Here is a 21,322-nt window from a genome sequence, read left to right on the forward strand (position 1 = left end):
ACGTCTTGCACACCGCACCTCCAACAGTCGCTCACCACTCGGCACAGACCGCTCCGGGCAGCTCGGGCCGTCAGTTAGACACACGGGGAGACACCCGTTTGCATCGATTCCTGCAGAGCTGTGCCGGAACGGGTATCGATTTCGGCCATCAGCTTATGAGTGCGTGTCGCCGAGGCGGGGGCCGTCGTCTCGGGTTCGATGGCGGCCGCCGGTCGGACGTGACGTGTGCCCAACCGAGCCACTCTCACCACCGGCACCAGCATCGATCGCGGCGATTGTTGGTTTGTTAGTGGTGAGTGGAGGTAAGGATATGGTCCGCTCGGTGACTCAGAAAGAAGCTGTAATATAGCGAGCAGCGTGCTTAAGCAGCATGCAACGTGGAAAGGCGCGGGCTGCCATGTCGGAAGCCACGTATTTGAACGTGCGGAAAATGTTTTATTAGTTAAAGCAGTACGCACCTCGCTTTAAAAGTCGTGGTAAATCTTCAGAAAACGTCAGTGGCAGGGTAAATTAGGACAAGCCCCTAAGGTTATCAGCTTCATGTTAAAATATGGGGAGCTGCGAAATCGCTGATGATAAATGTCTTTTGATCAGACACCATCGCATACGAAGAGAGGACAAGACGGTCACATATAGGATAAGACACGGAGGGTGGACTGTAGGCAAACGCAATAATAACCGGCCATTCAGAAGCTGATTACACGCCGTTCTGCATTGCTGACTGATATACCATTAAAAGTACGAGGTGGATGAATTTTCCTTGGTGGAAATGAATAGGTATTTCAACACTCTAGTGAAAGCAGTGGACTCTCGATTTCGGTTGCGTTGATAATTGCGAGGTGCTTCAGATCAGAACCTTTCGATTTGGTCATCAGATCTCTAGATGTAAGAGCCTATATGGCAGCAGTTACCCAGGAAGGGGACCGTTACCTTCAAATAAAAGAAACGCTATATTTATATTAGCTTTCTTGTCATTGTAATAATCTCTGTTATGCTATTAGCTATTCATTTTGCAGTGACAATAAAACGACCTCCAGCAAGGTGGAAATCCATTACTTTTGCTTTGTTTTTAAGCAGTTTTCTCAGCACGCCATCGTTCGCGACTAACTAGTAACTGAATAACTAATAAGCCACAATAAAATTCACGATCCCGTCACCGAGCTCTTTGTCTCCTGGTGCTGCAATAGTCACGACCAGGAAACGGTCAACCTCCTGCAGTAGAGAATGCTCGTATCAGCGCTGATACTGCTGCTGCGTGCTTCTCGCACAGATCTATTGCCGCACGAGAAGCAGTTCCGGGCTCCAGCGCTCCCTCGCTCCGTCCAGCGGTGACTCACAGCACGGAGATGCGTCCCTAATGCGCTCCCCTCCGCCGAGATGACGTTACCCGCGGGATGATGTTATGCACGCCCTTCTGCACACCTGTCTGACTCAAGGCCTGATCAGCAGCCCCTTGACCGCCGCGGAACGCAGCCATCCGCAGCCGTCGCGATTTGCACGAGCGAGCGCCAGTTGCTCCAGACTGGCCGTAGGCTAAGAGAATGTCACTGTCTTGTGTCCAGTGTTTTCCCGTTGACGCTCACCGCGTCACGGCGTGGTCTCGTGGCGCGGCGGCGACGGGCGCGGCGCAGCTGTCGCCCTGCCCACCGGCGCCGGTGCCGGCGGATTGCCCCATTGCGTGGGCTGGGCCGCGGGCGCTGCGGCGCCGCGGCGGCTCGCCAGGCCTGGCGTGTGGGAGTGAGAGGGGGAGAGCTCTCTTTGTGGTACTGTCGGCGGGCAGGCTGCTTCTGAGGCGTGGTATGCAGTCAGTGGCAGCACTCTCTTGGACATTGAGTGGCAGCGTGCCGGCATGCCGTCTCAATGTACTGCGGTAACGGCTTACACCTTCTTCATTTTCTTTTTACCGTGCCGTTATACAAGCCGAAATGGCATTTTTACTTGCTAAGATGAAAAGAATCAAAATGACTAGGATTTATGCTACTTGTACAAGCACTCACAAGATTAAAAGGAAAAGTTCCAACGAATAGGGTTCCTCTTAATTAATACGACTTTTAGTTACTTAAACAGGAACCCGAAAGAAATACAAGCACCGGATGTACTAGAAATTAAAAAGGTCCGTTCAAGCGCAAAAACGAGCCGACAGTCAGCCGTCAAGTCGAGCACCACCAGCGGCATTTTGCAAATATACGAAGGATGAACTGAATTCAGAGATATCCTGCAGGCTGAACCGCCTTTCAACTGACCTTGGACGGTGGCTTCGTGAAAGCGATCGGCCATCGGCACCGCTAATCGGCATTGCAGTCAGGATTGGTTCCATCCTGCAGGGGTCCTCCGAGACGCCCGTGCAACTGAGTGACAGCACTCCTAAAACAAAAACAAGCGGGCCGTGCGGTTGGAACATCAAAGTTGGCCCATGTTTGCGAGCCTGTGCTCCGCTAATGTTTCTGTTGTTTTAGCGGCACGTGACCAGGAAATGGAGAGGACAAAAACACCGGAAGTGTCAACACAAGTCGCTCACGCACGGACGGCCAGAGCCAAAGAATGGTCCGAATGGCTTCAGTATCTCAGCAAGACGTGAAAGGCTTTTCATTTGGCTTTTCGCACCATAAAAACGAGCCATCTGTTAACTAAAATGTCACTCTTTTTGTTAGAAATCAAAAATTACGTATAAAGCGAATTAGATGTAAAGCGTAAAATGTAAGTAATTGTAAAATGTAAAGCGTTAACTTTTTCACAATATACATGCTGAAAGATGCATGCCAAAATCACCATTTCGCATTTAGGTACAGGGGACATGGCTATGTAGTGGAAAAAATGGGAATGACGTGAATATATTTTATCAAACTTATCCTAAAACACAATTAACGTTTTCAGAAAAAAAAATTAAAAAAAACATATGTATTAATTTGATATAGGTACACTTGATTGTGTGTGGCCGATGTGTCATGCTGTAGGCATCGTTGTTCTGTGCTGACTGTGTGCCGGCGTGCCCGTGTTACAGTGCAGCGGCCGCGGCCCTTGTGCCGATTGTCGTTGTTCCGTGCTGACTGCTGACTGTGTGCCGGCGTGCCCGTGTTACAGTGCAGCGGCCGCAGCCCGTTGTGGCCAAGGAGGAGGACAACTACCTGATCCCCGAATGGAGCATCGCCGTCATCGTCATCGGCCTCACCGCGCTGCTCTTCATGCTCATCTTCGGCATCGTGCTGGTGAGTACTCAAAGAAATGTTTTAAATATTACATTCAACCATATTCAACCATGACGGTCACAACAGTAAGCGAATCTGAGAACGGACAAAAGGATAGCCAGCGCTAGTTGGCTCTATTTAGCAATGATACACATAAACTAATATGCTTCCTCGTCTGCATATGAACTTGGTAATGGAGGCGTCGTGTGGGTGTGAGATTTAGTGGACAACTTGTATGCATTATTAACCACAATGTTTCGTTATGACATTTTCATAATCACCGCGGCTAGAGCTTTCACGGCGGTAGCCACGGAGAGACATGTGCGAGGTGCGGACCACTGAATTCTGATCGCTGACGACCATCTCAGCACTGTCTGCTGACCACTGACCGTACTGCGTCACTGACCACTGTGACCAACACTATCCATATCTACTGGCCATAGATTGCATACCGTTCACCACTGAAAGCTTACCGCTCACCGCTCTCTCCTCTCTCTCTCTCTCTCTCTCTCTCTCTCTCTCTCTCTCTCTCTCTCTCTCTCTCTCTCTCTCTCTTTCTATCTTTCTATATTTCTATCTTTCTATCTTTCTATATTTTTATATTTCTTCTCCTTTTTATTTTCCTTTTCCCTCTCTTATGCCTTGAGCATAAGTGGATGTTATGAACTATGAAACACTGGAGCTTCGTAGCTCATATAGTCAAGTCACAAGTCCTTATTGCTCCCACTGACCCTTTGACCGGAGTCTGTCGTTTCGTATTCAAACACTAGCAAGTCGCTATATCGACGCGTCGCCTTACCGCAGTCCGGCTCGCTCTATTTCGTCAGTTTCGCGGCATCTGGCCGCTTCTATTTGCAAACGGTCGGCAGCTGCCGCTGAGATGACAACGGTCGGTTTTATTGTTCATCTTCGACCGGCTCGAGTGGTATAACCGATTCCCGGCAGCCCAGCAACTGCGGAACGGCGCTTTATGACTGTGTTGTAACCACCCTAGCGCCGGGATTGCTCGCTGCGCAGCGCGCAGTCGGTTTAATCGGGCTGAAATCGCATGGCAGACACTGCCTGGGCGCGCCGCAGTTGTACTGAGCCATGTTTCCGGCAGCAATGATTTAAATGAAACATTGTAATAGTGGATCGTGATGTAGCCAACTGCTATTTATGTTCTAGGAAATGCCTAAAAGGCTGACCCACAAGCAATGTTCGATCTGCGCTTTGCAGTCAACGAGCTTTGATGTAGGCATCTGAAAATAAAACAATTTTAAAATATTTCATTTAATTAGCTTATTTACTGACAAAAATAGGGTTATTCCACCCAATGTTGGTCTCTCCATCGAGCTCTATCCCATCACACCACCCACAGTTTTACGGAAGCTGCCCCGTTTATCCCCAAATGGATCAGCAATCGATATCGGCTTTGGCAGGAGAGGCCGGCTGTTTCGTCTCCTAGCCGAGCAAAAAGCTAAAAAGCTTCTTAGAAACGCAGCGGCGGCAGAGCGTCGTCTCAGCACCGGCGGGTTTTCCGTCCCAGGGGTCCCAGCGCTGACGCGGATTCATTTTCGCTCAGTTCTTTCGTGTAACATCTAGAAACGAGACGAGTGGGAGACAGAATGTCCATAAAGTCGGGTGAACTGAACACTGTCGGTCACACAGTGAGTGCTGAACTGTACAAAAAGAATGATACAGAGCCGGCGGAGTGCGCACCGTCTACATAGAGATAGAGATCGTGACACCGCTGTAAGACTGCCGGTGCTGCTGCTCGCTGCAAGGCTTGTCTCACAGAGTGCTGGCGGGAATCGAATGGAACGGTCGCCCGTCAGACGCCACCAATGACGGATCGTTGTGTTTGTTCCATTGCACAAAGTTCGGAGGAGCTCATTGGCTGAGATTTGCCGTCAAAGTGAGGAGGTTTGCTGGTATTTTCTGGAGCAGGCCCGTGGTATAGCGGGTCCAGCGGAACGGGCGACCAGCTCACTCAGCGGCGTCATTTTACACCAACTCCGCCCGCGGGGTCAGCAAAAAAACTGCCTCTCTCCTCATGTATAGAAAGCTTTGACTGAAGTCTGAACGTTCTGGCAGCCGACGAAGAAAGTTGGTTTCTTTAGCCTGCAAGCTTGCAAACGCTCGCATATCCATTGAGGAATCTATTGCTTATTTGGCGGTAAATACACTTCAAGAGGTTGCGCGCCGTCGCAACTTCCTGTCGCTAGATGGCAGTGTGAGCAGCGCCTGCAGGTATGCTGTGCCGCATAGCTCAAAAGTTAAAACTGCTGGGCGTCTCGCTGTGCCTCAGGATAAAAATAAAGTGAAAGGACACCAAACAGCAGATGAGCAATTTGGTCATGCTTCACACCAAAACAGTTGTAAGAATGCGTTCCTTTTTTATGAACATCCGAATTCCGAGGAACTTGGTTCGAGCTACGTTCCATGGTCCGTGGCACCGGCGCCTGGCACGGGGGCTGGGTGTGGTCACTCCCTACTCCCTAGACTTGGAGAAGCCGGCGCCGGCGTTACAGGTTCCGGGCGATAGGATCGCAGTCCGGGTCCTGAGAGAGGCTTTGTCGCCGTGTCCCGGCCAGAGATTAATGTCCGGCGTGATTGGCCTCTCAGCGGGTGACGTGGTCGCCGTGCGATGCCTGGAGACGGTGACATTCTGCCCACACCGGCTCCATGGGCCGACGAGACTTTTAACGAGGTAAACCGTGATACGGTCACCTTACATAACTGTACCAAAGGCGCGATTGGGTCATAAATATTCCCATGAGGGTAAAAGTTTTCCCTCTGGCCTCTGGTAATGGGCCTGGAAGACGACAGTGCGCATTGCCCGGTCTTGGAATGCACATTGCATAATGCATATGGTCAATGACAATGGACCATATGTCCACTGCCTGTGTTACAGGCGAAAGTGATGTGATGCTCCTAATATTTTTATACTTGCACTTTCTTTTACAAATTCTATTGAAAGCGGGTATTGTCGCATAAACCGCTGTTTTCTGACCGTGGTCACTCATGTGTTTGCGGTGCCGTGACCACTGACCACTAGCCAGCACCGATGTAACTCTCATGGTCACTGGGAGTGGCGCCGTCATAAGACGATTAGTCACGGGCCTGCAGGTAGGGTGCTGTTCCGGCCACCGACACCAGAAAGGCGCTGTCAGAGCTCACCCCTCGCTCTGAAGTTATGCTCTCAGTCACAAGTGACGACTACATACTAGTGACCGTCGAGCTCGCCACCGATACAGTCCATCTGTTCACATTAGGTGAGGCGACATCACGGCTCGCGTCACGGCCAGTTCAGGGTGGTAAGGGCCATTCGGCGGGCACGGACCAGAGACTTCCGCCCAAGCGACACATTGGGACTTCCTCGATAGCCGCAAGACATTTCGCTTTGTCTGAACGGCAGGTCATTGCCCAGATCTCACAGTTATCCCCATCTGATAATGCTCTGCATGTTTTACTGCAGCTTGGTGCGTCACCTTTTAGTCCAGCCGTGTCTGTCTGTTGGGTATGTCCGCTCCGGTCCAAAAGCCTTTCACTCAGCCATCTATCACGACTGCTGGCGGCTAGTCGACTCGGAAGTGGCCACTGCGGTGTGGCCGCTCTGCCGTGACAAACGGGCACCGGCCAGGGAACGGCCAACACAGTTCTGGTCGGCCCGCGGCAGAGCTCCGCGTCCGGGCTGACTCAGTCTCTCCGAGAGAATTCTCAGCGCTAGCCTGCGCGCTCAAACCGGTCTTTGAGCCGTCCAACACGATGGCATTGCTCCTGGCCGTGCTCTGAGAACACAGATTTGGATTTCAGAGCCCCGGGACTGCAACGGTCATTGGCGGTGAGCCCGAACACTGACAGTGATTGTATCCACCATCCAGTATCCACCCTGACTCTGAGCAATAAATAACCTGTCCGAAATGGTTTCCCATGTTCAGTACTATGCATAAGCCAACCTACACTACACCAGACTCGAGCTTACACAGCCAAAATCAGTCGAACCAATTTTGGAGAAGCCGCCTGAGAGCCGCTTAGAAGATAACCGGCTACACAGCTTGGGCGGTCTGTGGGCGGATTACAGCCGATCCTTTGTCTGAAAGTTGGCTCGCTCAAGGCCGCCATTAATGCAGCGTCGAGGGATTTTTAGAGTTAAAAATTAGTCATCAGATGAGATTGCCGTCCGCTCGTGTGGTTCATCAGGTTCAGTCGAGTCAGAGCGCACTATCGGCCCGGTAAAACCGGCAACTTGCGGGTTGCGAACCGGAGTCGGGACGGAGACTGGGAGAGTCCGGGGAGGTGGGAACGGCGACCTTTCACTGATATGCATCTGCACATTTACCCTGAGAATGGATATAGATGAGGGTATACGTGCATTATGCACCGTCATTGCTCATCAAATCGACCTTGACTTTTTATTTATATCAGTTACGGTAAACGTAAGCGCGCCTCCGAATGCAGTCATCACGGCGGGCGGTCGGCCGTGGCGGCGGTGACCGATTCCGTCTGCCATTCACCTCGTCACCGCTCTGTCACCGCCCTGCCACCGCCGGCCGGCAGAGCCGTCCGCCGCCTGGTCAGCGCTCCGGCAGTCGGTGTGCGGTCCATTCAGCCGCGACCAGCCGAGCGGTCCTATTCAGACCGAGCGACCGACGGCCGGCGGGCCGAGCTCCGATAGCTCGATACGTCCAATTCTGTCCGCCGTTCGCCGCCAATGCCGCTGCCGCTCTCTCCAACAGAGCCGCTTCCAGCTGACACCAGGATGTAGTCGGAATCCATTCCAATGCCGACGGAAACCATGCGCTCATCGTGACAACGATTGCTCGCTCAGAGAGCTATGTCGACTCCTCTCTACCTTTCTGAAAGCGGAACATGCTGTAGGATAGCAGATTTCGTGGCGCACAGGTAAAGCAGTCTCAATAAAGGAGCAATAACTTGGCCCGGAACTTTGTCGGCAAGTCAGTGCACGAACTTGGTGTTTGTCGAAGGAGTTGAGAGCCATCCCGGGGGAGTTGAAAGCGTCTAGCTACCACAGACTGCCGGAGATTAAGTAGAAGCAGTTAGAAGGTAATGAATGTTCCAATCTTCAAACGAATTAACGGTAATAGTTTGTGAGTCGTGCCACCGAGCACGGATTTATTCCATACATTTATTTTCTACCTGCATGTATATTCATTATCTAGCGCGTGGGACGCACGAACTTCCTACAACAGTGCCTCACGGGTGAGCCTTATGGGTTTATAGGTTGCTGATTGAGCACTGAGCAGCTAAGCGACATCCGATGTCCAATTTAACGCCGCATTCAGTCACCTCCTCTCCCTCTCTCTCTCTCTCTCTCTCTCTCTCTCTCTCTCTCTCTCTCTCTCTCTCTCTCTCTCTTTCTCTCTCTCTTTCTCTCTCTCTTTCTCTCTTTCTCTCTCTTTTTCTTTCTCTTTCTCTCTCTTTCTCTCCCACTATTTCTCTCACACAACTAATGCGTCCATTCTCCATTGCAGATGTGGAACCGTCGAAAGCGGCGTGCCCGGGCACCTCGCACCACCGTGCCTCTGACGGCTGACATGCTCAATGAGCTCGACAAGAGTCACATGGCCGGCGTCGACAACTACGGGGTGGAGGACGTCTACGATCCGGATGACGCGTGGAACAACGAGAAAGTTACCTACGACCGGCGGCTGGTGAGTGGCAGGGCAAAGCAACGGGATAGGGAGCAGGACACATGAGATAGGCGCAGTGGGTCGGCACAGCACAGGGGGGGGGGGAGGGGACGGGGAAGGGTCATTGGACAGTGGCGGCGGAACACCTTCAATTGAGTGGGGGGAGGGGGCACTGTCGGCTTTTGGTCCCCATTCTTTCCATGCAACGCCCATAGGGCTAATGTTAAGATGACAAAATCAAAGGGGGCACGCTGCCCCGGTGCCCTCCCCGTTCCGCCGCCTATGGCATTGGACATATGGCACAAGAGGAAATCACGCCACATAGCCGGGGCAGGACACAGGGGCAGGGCATAGGAGCAAGGCACATTGGGAACGGCACGGCTAACAGGGGCAGGGCACAAGGGACATGGCACAGGGGTAGGGCACAGGGGGCACGGCACGGTTTAACAGCGGCCGGCCGACCGTGATGACAGTCGTCAAACCCACGCGCCGAGCCTTAGTGAAGGATCCTCAGTCCGGCCCATCCGTTTGAAATCGGCACATTTGCATGCGGCTCGTTGGTGGAATGTCATCAAACGCCGTCGGGAAGCACGTGCCCGGCTAATGGGGCTCCTTCAACCGTCTTCCTGGGAGCCCAACTCCCTCTGGGCACTCAGTCTGAATGAAAGAACGCCTTCCTTCAATTTACCGGCCAATGGCGTTTGACGTCAGCATAGGACCGATATAGCATAAATGTGCAGATCAGGTGTCTATCGGTCCACCTCATAGTGCGTTATTGAATGTAATTTATCAGACAAGTCGGGAGGAATTCGGGAGTTTTAGGTACCTAAATGTCACCAGATTTCATAAGTTACAGTTTGCGATTGAAATAGCTTTCAAATAACCCATACCGTCTGTCAAAGTATGAGCTCATTCAACCTTGACTTCGCCAACTTGTGCCTGACTTCGCCAATGTTAATCCGCCTTCACCTAAAACAACATCCCATTCTGTCTGCGTTACAGCGCTCGGCCAGCCGCGCCCGGAATGACGACACCAAGAACTACAACATCTACGACAGCTGGCGCAGCGACTACTCGGGCGCGCACGGCTCGGCCGCCGGCTGGAGTCGCAACAAGATCGAAAACTTCGACGACGATCCCGATGATTTCTGAGTGCCGCCTTTTGGACGCTAAGCGAGCGCGCGTGCGAGTGGGAAAGAGGCGGGAGTGAGAGACAGAGGAGAGGCGAGAGACTGCGTGTGGCGTGCGAACTGCGACAGAGGCGTCTTTCACGGGAGCGAGACAGTCTGGGGCGACGCCGAGCGACGCCACAGACCGAGTGAGTAAGTGAGTCAGGTGCACCTGAACGAGACATTTATGACGGCGCTAGATGGACGATGGCATTGGCCGAGCTGCGCGCCGCTGCGGGTCGGGTCAGCCAAGTGACCTGAGATTGATCCGCGCAGTTGGGTCAGCCGAGTGACCTGAGATTGACCCGCGCAGTCGGGTCAGCCGAGTGACCTGAGCCCGACCCGCACAGTCTGGTCAGCCGAGTGACCTCTCACCCTGGCAGATCGAGGACACTGCCGCAGTCACCGACGGGACAGTGTGCGACCGACCGACGGCGAGTGGGGGCACCCGCCACTGTCGCGCAGCCCACCTGAGTCCGCGAAATCCCCCCCCCCCCCCCCCGTATGCCTTTGACCACGCCGGATCGTGCCGGATCGGATCAGACCCTCCATTTCCCAGACCGCTCACTGATCTGTGCGTGACTACATAGAGATAAATAAATAAATATGGTGTAAAGAATGTCCTGTTTTATAGTCGTTTGTGTGTGGAGAAAAGTGCGCATATCCACGGTGAACGGTCTAAACATAAAAACGTCACTACTGTTGTCCGTTAAAGTAATTCATTTATTCAAGACAGAGAAAACATGGTAGCAAAATATATCCTACGTAAATATCTAACCACTGCATGCGGGGCGTGTCAAAAGCACGACTCAACCGGACTGATTGGCAACACAGTCCAAAACAGCGCAGCTGGCGGTATATACGTCAGTCGCCGGGGCCGAGGCGGCGCAACGGGCCCGGGCACAACGGGCTTCTCTCTCAGCTGACAACCTGACGGCGACGCCTGCCCCCCCCCCCCCGCCCCCCGACCGTTAGATGCCGGTACCCCCTCCCCCTCCAACCCAGCCCCGATCGGCGAGCCGCCAGCCTGGGACAGAGCCCGCAGCAATAGGCGCAAACGTAGCTCCAACACCTGGTCATCAAGGTAATAAATTAAAACTCATACGCCCAATACGTTCACGGCCATAGCTATTGGAGCCACGCAGCACCATAAAGATCCTCGCACACAAAACGTCTCCAGCAACCACCTGTCTTGGGTCTGTACATATTAGTAGATAGAATTAAACACGACGATCAACACACAATGTCAATTTCTACAGTGCACGCTTGTGTCTCTGTCATCTGGAATTGATCGAGTGAAAGTCCTGTCTCCGTCGCGCACAGTGAGGCGATGGGAGCGTCTGGAGTGGCGCCGCGCCACTGGACGGCGTCTCCGGCCGTCCGGGAACACAGCTATCACATGGCCAGACCGCCGCCGCCTCCGGCCCTCACTTGTCGTCGGCCACGAAGATCTCGACGTCTCCCGAGTCGCCGTTGGCCTTGGCGTCGCGCCGCTTCTGTTCGATGAGCCGGCGGCGCTGTTCCATCATCTTCTTGCGGGCGGCGGAGCGGGCGCGCGCCGCCTCCGCCTTGGCCGGGTCGGAGGGCGCCGAACGCCGCGAGCCGTTGGACGCTTTGCTGTTGGGCGTGCTGCTGGCGCTCTGTGATGACTCTCGCGGCGGTGACACCTGGGGCACAACAAAACAACAGTCAGCGCAGGCCGAGACAAAAGTCACATAGAAATCCATCACAGTGTGTTATATAACCCTTCAATCACCCCTTTTGGATAATTTTGCCACAATAACGTGAGATCCACACTCAACTGCGCTGTGAAAAGGCAAACAGCCGCGTTCGGCACGGGGGAGGATGGAGACCTACCAGCAGTTGGCCAAATTTCATTCTATACACCCTGGTCCAAATGGTCACGAGCGGATATTTGTCAGAAGACAACACGGGAACGGCGATCACACATTGATACCAGCGGCACCTAGCGGCACTGGAGCCAACCACACCGCCGTAGCGGCCACCTTGTGGCAGCTTCTTCAACTGCACCAATCGCCCCTTTCCTCTACACAATGCAAAGCGGCAACTCACTGCACTGGGAACGGAGTCCCACCCATCAAACTAACCCAAAATAAAAATATAAACTCTTACACTTATGAGTCTATGACGACTCATGCGAGCATTCGAGTATCGACCGCCAACCACACATCTGGCAAACACCATATCTCGATCGACTACTCCAGCCCCTAATTCCGCCACCCGGCTCCACTCTCAGCTCCAGCGAGCCGGCCTGGCCGCGGCCGGACACAGCCCAGCCCGCCGACACCCGACCCCACCCAATCCCGGCGACTGGTCCGCCTCTGAGTCCGTCCGCGGGGACATGCACACTCATTACGCGACCCTGCTGCGCCGCTCAGTTCCGATCTATTGGCACCGGCCCAGGGACGAGTCGGTCCTAATCATTGGGAGGTAGGACAGCCTCCTTATACATAGAATACCAACCACCACTTCCCCACTGCTGATGTCCTCGTTTAAAGTCTACCAGCGGTGGAAAAACGGCCTGATGACCGGCAGCCACATTGAACGAGTCTGCTATAATTCACAATGTGATCGTTAGGATTGACAGATGGGCGTTCTGGAGTCAGGCTCTTTCAGAGCGGCGCAAAACAGCGGCCAGACAGCGTCAGCCGCCCTCTCTCGCTGTGACCGATCACCAGACGTCAGATACACTGGGGATCTGGTGCGACCCGGGCCAACTTAGGGGGATGCGGAGGCCGGGGCCCTATTTCACCGCCCGACGTCGCGCGCTGCAGCGCGCTAGGAGTTAATGCGTACCCCTGACGTCAATCGAATAACGTTGCGTGCGATCCGTTAGCTTATGATGAATCGCGTTTGGAACAGAGGTCCTAAAGAACAAAGTACAAAGAGAACAGAGGTTTGAGTGCGAATACTGCTAGCGTGCTACTGGCGCTAACGCCGCGGCGCGCCAGCGTTTTGCGATGACGTCATAGCTTAGCGTCAGAGTGAAGTTTGTTGATATTGCCATGGAAACCCAACGAGCCGACGCGCGCAGCGCACTGCAGCGCTCCGCCGTGAAGCCCCGGTCTATTTCAGGTCAACTCTGGGAGGTGACAGAATCGACAAATTCGACATGATCCTGATCTATTCATGGATGCTACAGAGACCCAGTCAATCCAGATTCCAGAACATGGTGTAAGACCCTCCCCGTAATTTAGGGGCAATAAAGCCCCGGTATTACATCGGTGAAGTCATGAATGCTACATAGACTCTGTGTGACCCGTAAAATCAGGGAGGTTACAGTGAACTGGTGTGACTCGTGGCCCGTGGGTGGTGTTTCACAGATGATAGCAGCACACTGCTATTCCACGTGTCAAATTAGGTTTCCGTGGAGACATCAACAAGCCCATTGCTCCAACACTACCACAAGTGTGACGTCAGCTCGCGAAATGCGATAGCAGCGTGGTAGCAGCGTCCAGTGAAATACCGCCGGGTGAAAGCAGAGATGTTGCAGAAAACCGGGACGCTCCGACTGAAAGAGTTCATCGTCCTACTGTCAGGAACTATCAAAGCGGGCACTAACAAATCGTATGACCAGTCTGACAGTGACAAACAAAATGTTTTGAGCGGACAATAGACAACCAGCAGACTAGTCTGAAGCCATCAAAAGTTCTAAAGATCGCAGAAACAGACTGGAGTAGTTGCTAGTTTCGCAGTTTCGATATTGCGTGATCGATGGACACCCAATTGCTGGTCAAGCTCTTTTAGAAGTCCATCGAATCCCCTCACAGAGCACGGCCCGTCGATCCGATCACGCGGCGCAGCATATAGATCACAGCGGCACCCGTCCCCTTCCCGTCCAGCGCACGACCGATAGAAGCCCGATCACGGCACCGCGCACGGCCGCCGTCCTATCAGACCCCGGCGGCAAACACATCAGCATCACACGCGGTGTCCGCTAATCATCGGCAAACAGAGCGCGTCATCCCGACCGGGTCGGCAAAAAGCGACACCAGGCGCGGCTACAGGCCGAACGGGGCACGAACAGCATGTGATGGACGCAGGGCGTGGCAGGCATCTTGTAATGGGTGGTAGCGGTGACATCGAGACGGAACCCGGGGAGGGAATGGGAGGGAGAGGCTGAGTGAGGGAGACGGTGCGGATTCACAGCGCTTTCAGTGGAACATAGTTTATCACAGCAGACGAGGACATGGTAAGCAATAAGCTTTGGATGATCCAATTCGTCGTCTGACAAACACTTGTCATAAACCACAAATAGGAAGTCCGTTGAAACAGACTTGATTGCCTTTTATAATTCAAAACAGCTCGAAGCGCAACCATACCGATGAAATTGAATTGTTGAAGGAACTTGCATTTCCGTAGCCTCCGAATCCACACTTGACCATGAAAAATAATGCACCAAATACATAAGCTTACAACTCGTAACTCAACAAACTCCTTATGTCACAGGAAAAATAACGGTCGCGCTAAAAACTCCTGCCAAAGGAATAAAAGCCCGCCATAGTTCGCGACAAAGCCGATCACTGACAATCTATTCGTCTGAAGGCTAACAATATCGCCATTCGCCATTAGGTCATGTTCAGAGACTTTTAAGCTCTTCGAGATGCAACTACAGGGAAAAAACTATCATCGCTGCGTCTAGACCGTAGACATCCTGGGCTTATGGGCATACGTAATTTACATGATTTCTGTGAACAGTGATCTATTTAATTCTTAGAAATTTAGTCGCAATGGTTGAATTGGTGGCCAGCAAGCTAGTGTCAGCACCATCGCTGCCATTTCAGTAGTAGTAGCAGCTACTTCACATCAAGATTTGAGAAGATAAGTGTGTACGGGCTCGCCTATAATAAACTTAGTTTGTCCTGAATGGGCGGAAAGACCCCACCCCCGAACTCGCGCTAAGCAGAACTTGCTGCGCAAACTCTGACCTTTGTCGTCTGATCGCGGAATTCCAGGTTGTCAGTAGAATCCATAAAACAAAGTCAGCATACGACATAGCCGGACAGAATCCGTCCCACCCACTGACTTCAAAAGGTTATGTCTGCTCCCACCAACAGCATACCATCCTCATTAGTCTTTTGTTGGAGCAATGAAGCTGATTGAGTGACGGAGCGACGCAAGCTCATCCCATTACTATCGGGAGTCAGATACTTCCAAAGTGAGGCATGGGACGCCTATTAAACACCAACAACCACTAAATAAACTATCCATCTAGTATCAGTTCTAAGGTGGCACCCTCTTTCCACGGAGTTCCCGTCAGTCCCGTCGGCTGCCGGACATCCGTGTTCGGTCGGTCCCCCGGGAGCCGCCCGTCGTCGGCGCGGCTAGTTAGGATATAGGGAGAGACTCCGACCAATTACTGCGCAAAAACAGCTCCCGGCCGGCCACGGCCGACTGGGGGGCGGGGGGGGGGGGCCGCCGGTCAGTATTCACAGCCCGACCAGGACGTGGCCAGACCTGACGGAACTCCGGACCAGCACCGCCCACGCGCGCCGCGGACCCTCGCTGCATGTGGCGGCCACACAGACCGATCGGTGTGCGAGCGTTTGTCGGCGGGCGCGGCGTGACTGACAATGATGCGCTCTGTCGCTGCGTCCATATTGATGCGGGTCGAGCGCTGCGATTGAGCTGGAGGAAAGGCGGGGTCAGAGGCCGGGTGGGGACGGCGGGGAGCAGGGGGATGGCTAGGAGGAAGGACAGGAACAGAGACTGCAACTTGAGCGGCAGCTGGAGATACCGGCTGACAAAATATGGGGCCAGATAATGGGCCGAGATTGCAAAACGTTGAGAAGGATAGAGAAAATATAATGACAGACTGCAGCGGAGCAGCGTTGGCGGTAATTGGGTGCCCAGAAAATGGCAAAATGATACGACCTGACAGAGAATGACCCAATGGCATCGACATGAAGAAAAAAGCAATAAAATAGCAGCTTGACAAACTCTTTACAGTGTCATTAACTTAAAAGCTGTGCTAAATCCTTCGCCGTTCCCCCATAAGACCGCAGACTCTCTACAACCCACTGCGCCATTTTGATCTCTGCTCCGCCGTCCACTCAGGGGGACGGACTCTTTCCCTCCGTCGCGCCGTCGTCCCGTGCCGGCCGTTGACCACAATGAAGACAGATGCCGCGTGGTGCGACCATCAGTCTGCCACAGAGCCCTGGCCGCCGACCCGCCGGGACGGAGGCGACAGGCGAAACCGCTCAGCTCGCCCCGACCGCAAGCCGGGGTGGGGAGGCGGCTCGGCTGGGTCCAGCCCGAATGGGGAGAGGAGCGATTCGTAAGGTAGGAAATGGGATCGTAAGGTGAGGGAGCAGATAGTACACGAGGAAGAGGATCGGAAGATAGGTGAGAAAATTACATGATGCAGGAAAGGTCGCATATAGAGGAAAGGATCAGATCATACAACCGCATATCGTACAGCATACGTAGGAGGAAATAGTACCGGGCAGGGAATTCACCGAGAAGCAGCGATCACATCGGGGGAGGAGAGCTCACGCCGGGTAAGACCGGCCATGCCGCGCACCTCATCACGCCGACATGGACATCCGGTCGACGCCCGTCCTCACTCCAGCACCCGTCGGGGGGCAGCCAATCTCTCGGTCCCCCGCGGCGACCGGCACGCACACAGCCGGGACCGGAACCAAGACGGAGACCGAGACTGGCAGGTGACGGCGCCACTATCGAGCAGCGGCCGGCGCCCGACGACCACCGGCGCCTCGATCGGCAGCGCGCCCTGAGAGCAATCAGCGAAGTCTTTTCACCGAGCGACAGCCGCCGGAGCGAACGAGCGCCCGGGGCGCATTGCCGCTGCTGCCCGGAGGCGGGCGGCGGGGCGGAAGTGGCGGAGCGGCGCAGCGCGAACGGCACACAGCTGAGCGGATACGCCAGCAGCGCTCAGCTCGTTCAGCTACTCCCACACAAAGGTGAGCGGAGACGGCAGCGCTCTGCGCTCAACACTTATATAACAGAAAACTGTCCTGACATGCTGCTCATATACCGATCTAATAACTAATGTAACTATTTGGTAATATTTCGTAGTTAAATACTGAGCTCCGAGCACTAAGCGCCGGCCATACTGCGCACTGATCCGATCTAACAGCGGGCAAGTACAGCGAGGACGGCCGGTAACACCTCATAATAAGTTCCAAGAACTCTGCAGCCAACGTTCAAGCAGCTCATAAGCCCGCTTCATCCGTGCCAGCAAAACAGCCGATACCGCTCTAAGGATTAAGGTACCAGGTTCAGCGACCGTGGAGACACGCTCGACTGGGGTTCGAGTGGAGATTCCCAGAACATTTCAACATTTACCCAATCCCGTCAACAGAGTTTAAGTCACAATACACGCCCCATGACAGCCTGAACGATAAGCAGGACTTACATAGGATAGTGAGGACAACCATTGAACAGCACCCAGAGTACCAACTAGGCGATGGCGGCCATGTTCAACGTGACATGTAAGCAGCTTTTGCCAGCGACAACGCCGTTCAGTCGAGCCACAAGACTTCAGTTAACACCTCGGCGGTGACAAGTAAAGTAGCACATAACGCTGACCAACGGCTTCACGAAATTGCCGGAAGACGACAGCGGACCACGCCGACATCGGTATGACAGGAGAGCGAAGTAATTTCACATCGAGCCATATTATTGAGGTTGTCAGCAGCGGATAGCGTGACGGCGTGGGTTTTCGAATGCACTGCAAATGCAGGCCATTTTGCGCAATCGAAAAGTGAGAAATAAGAAATGTAAGGTGGAATTGAGCACCGTAAAACGGATTGCCTCTGATGCACAGAAACAAACAGCCGTTTCCTTGAACTGAAAACAGCCTAACGAATTCGTAGAATCGCATGCATCATCCGATTAAGCACGCTTCCCTGAACTACACAACCAGACTAAGCCGACTTGCTGTCGTGGCACAACGGAGCCAACAAACAGCCGGCGACTTCCGCTTGGAACAACACAAATGAGTCGGCTCCCCAGCTCTGAGCGCGGCCGCCAAATGGAGGCCCTAACTGCTCACCATAGCCAACAGGGGTGGATACGACCGGAAAGTTATCTGACTCGAACCGAAAGCGACCGACTGACGGGTTAAACCACCAGTCCACTACCGTTCAAAAACTGCTATTCCCAAATCTGCGAGTCACGAATAGCTGAACGATTCCTGGACGAACAGGCTGCTTTATGGGTCTCTTTGAATGGGCACGACAGCCAGTATCGCATCCACATTTTCTACGCACCGGCGACTGATGTGCTGTTCTCAGTGTCCGCCGCTAAAAGTCCCTCATTCCATGAGTGCTCTGTGTAGTTCGGGTCTGGTGTGCTCTCCTACAGCTGCTAGGTCCCTCAGTCCCTCGTATTACCCACACACGTTGCACGTCAGGTGTGGCGTGTCCACCTCTGGCAGTCGCCAGGATCGGTCCCTCCCTTCGTATCGTTCGGGTCTGACGTGCTTACCTCAGGCAGCCGCCAGTTGTTGGCTCGGATGGCGTCCAGCTCAGCCATCATGGCGTCGATGTGGTGCACCTGGATCAGCACCATGTCCCAGAAGCCCTGCAGGTCGTCGCCGGTTGTCGGGAACGGGTCGTCGGCCGGCGCCTTCTGTGGAACGACACGCAGATAACAGCGTTAGGTGTGGCCGGATGGATGCATCAGCGATGACTGGTTTCGGCGTAGAGGAACAAAAAATATGTCAAACCAAGCACAATGAGGTTCAAAAGTAACAGACTCCATTCAAATTACACACACTAAAACCAAAACATAATACATTGTACGGCATGAGCTTACCCGTCTACCAAAACACATTGCTAGAATAAAGCACAGATCAGAACAGCTGTATTTCTCAAGTGTTATACCGGAGGCTGGCTACGCTCCCCTCTCCCCAGAGCCGTCCGGCTAAATGCCGCAGGCTCGGTCACTGCCAGCCCGTCACACTCGACTCAATGCTGCCAGTTCGCCACAGCCAGCTCAATTCTGCCAGCTCGTCGTAGCTCGGCTGTGTGCTGACCGCCTGTTTGCTCACGGCCGGTTGACCGGAGAGCGCCGTGGTCCGTCAGTCAATACGAACCACCCAATAGTAACGAGTCGCGGCGGACAGGACGGCCGGCCGCCACAGCGGAAATGGTATTGCAAGTGCGTCCAGGTCAAGTGGTGAGGACCGACCGGCGTTCATCCTAGAGCGATGGCGATGGTCATAATGAGTTGGGGTCTGGAGGTCCCATATTGCGATAGCCATCGACGCACAGCCCAGCATTTAGCGACGGAAAAGACGCTAGTTAAACAGCGCGAGTGGCTAGAGGCTAACATGAAGGCAGCAAGACAAAAAGCCTCGGCTGCAGGAGTGTTGCTGCTCTTCTTGTCAACACTGTTATCCCGCAGACTCACTCCGATCGGAACCAGCCAGTTCGACCCGTACGGGGTGACCGTCACAAGACTGACTGCGCAGTGGTGAAGGGGCGTAATGAGACACATCGGCACCCAGGTCCACCAAGCTGGATGGCTGACTGGGAGTCAGTATCAGAAACGGCTAGTGCCGCGAGCCAGGCACATCTGCAGAACTCGTCCGAGTGCGACTGTTCTGGCAATCCCCACCAACATCAACGAGCAGAGCACCAAAAGTCGCTGACCGTGGCCAGTGAATGGAATCCAGTGACACTGGGAGTCGTATCGTCAATCGTCACGCGCAGTTTCATTCCGACCAACGCTGTCCAACGATCTCGAACAATCGGCAGCCGCCGCCGGAGGCGGAGAGGGGTCCGCTTAAGTCGGGGATGTCCCGCCGGCAGCCGTCCGAGCCATCAGCACGAAGTAAGTCGGCGCTCTGAAGGGGAGTACCGCGGAGGTATGGCGCCTCGCGAGTGAGGCATAATTTGGAAGGCACGCCACGGCTCACAGACAAATCAGTCACATATACGCCAAGTGGCTCCGAGAGCTCGGGAAAGGAATGCTAATATGTTAAGATGATTCCGTAAAACTCCACTTTTTACAGTGTCGAAGAAGTCTACCTCAGTCAGCTTCCTTCTCTTGCCTCTTTCCACGTTCTACTGCTGACCACTCAGCACCGTGGATCCCGGCCGCGGCTCCAGCGAACGCGAACAGACGCCAGAGATCTGTTCAATTACGCTGCTGCGCTCACCAGGCGATAATCAGCCGTGGCATATTCTAAGAAAACTTATCCTAGCAGCGTAGCATATTCCAACGGGGAAACCTAGGCTTTTCCTAGAGCTGCATGGTAACAGTGCTAAGCGGACATAACTGGGGGTGTCATGAGCCGTCATGAGCCCACAGCAACAGCCGAAGTTCAGCTGCTGAAATGACACTTCAGCATCAGCAACATGCTAGTGAAACTAGACAGGCTGAAAAAGTAAATAAAGCAATGAACTTCCGTAAATCGTTTTTCTAGAATCATTATAAAATCGTTTTAACGATTTCGTTGAAAACGATTTTATGACGAGTAACTCCCTAACCATACCAAGGGTACTGACTATGTTTTTCTCGCAGAGTCCGCGGAACTGCTGGAACTTTTGCGCGATCAGCAGGTTGGCCTTGCCCTTGGCGGCGCGCACTTTGCCCTCGATCTCGGGCGTCAGTGTTTGCGAGTTCAGGTCGTTCTCGGCTTTGGTTGCCAGTGCCAATATACGCGTCGTTTCCGCGTCCAAAATCTGTGGACAGTCGAAGGTCACGGCACGTTAGTCTAGCCACAGCAGCTGGTAAAATATCAAACACTCGGGGGGGGGAGGTTCACAATTGGCATCGTGCTGCAGCTCCAAAGTCACCTGAGAGGTCAACTAGGTTCAGGCCAATTTTAAACCGAAACAAACAAGAAAAAACGCGAAAAACACGTCAATGAGGCCAATGGCCGATGGTAAAAGCAATTCAATCGTGTGTGATGAATACAGAAAATCAGCCGCGATATAATCAATTTTGTCAAATGGCTATGAGTAGAACACAAACCCCAGGGCAAAGCCACCCAGGATCACTTCAGTCAAGGCCTGAGCGCATGTCCACTAAGCTTCCCTGGCACTACAGAACAAACGACTTCCATAATCCGTAAAACAATCAACGAAATTACTCTGTCTCTGTCACAAAGACACTGATCCTGCGCCACAAACGAGGCACCATTTAGCCATATGACAAACGAGCCTGACGTCTATCCCCTTGTGGCTTTCAACGAATACCCCAACCCGCGCCTGGGGTACATTTCGCCTATCATCTGTCCGCATCAGGCCAGTGCCCAAGGACTACCGGCAAGTTCAGCCACTCCTCTCCAAGCCACACTTCCCTTCTCGCCCAGGTCCGACCACGGAGGCCGGTC

At 53.5% G+C, this 21,322-nt stretch overlaps 2 protein-coding genes across 6 annotated transcripts in view; one reads left to right on the forward strand and one right to left on the reverse strand.

Moving 5' to 3' along the window:
- Positions 1–10,609, forward strand: part of LOC122394378 (mucin-5AC-like) — a 51,424-nt gene extending 40,815 nt beyond the window's left edge. Inside the window, exons 6-8 of the mRNA XM_043391230.1 lie at positions 3,082–3,206; positions 8,663–8,842; positions 9,824–10,609. Of these exons, the coding sequence (XP_043247165.1) occupies positions 3,082–3,206; positions 8,663–8,842; positions 9,824–9,973 (455 nt within the window). The 3' untranslated portion in view covers positions 9,974–10,609. The remainder of the gene's footprint in view (positions 1–3,081; positions 3,207–8,662; positions 8,843–9,823) is intronic.
- Positions 10,610–10,690: 81 nt separating this feature from the next.
- LOC122394379 overlaps positions 10,691–21,322 on the reverse strand; it is a 37,461-nt gene continuing 26,829 nt past the window's right edge. For all 5 annotated transcript variants that reach the window (XM_043391231.1, XM_043391232.1, XM_043391235.1 and 2 more), the window contains 3 exons: positions 20,493–20,669; positions 18,466–18,609; positions 10,691–11,657 (listed from right to left, as the gene is read on the reverse strand). In XM_043391231.1, the coding sequence (XP_043247166.1) occupies positions 11,418–11,657; positions 18,466–18,609; positions 20,493–20,669 (561 nt within the window). In that variant the 3' untranslated portion in view covers positions 10,691–11,417. The remainder of the gene's footprint in view (positions 11,658–18,465; positions 18,610–20,492; positions 20,670–21,322) is intronic.

This window comes from Amphibalanus amphitrite, unplaced genomic scaffold (assembly GCF_019059575.1).
Source record: "Amphibalanus amphitrite isolate SeventyFive unplaced genomic scaffold, NRLGWU_Aamphi_draft 000588F_arrow, whole genome shotgun sequence".
NCBI classification, from domain to species: Eukaryota; Metazoa; Arthropoda; class Thecostraca; order Balanomorpha; family Balanidae; genus Amphibalanus; species Amphibalanus amphitrite.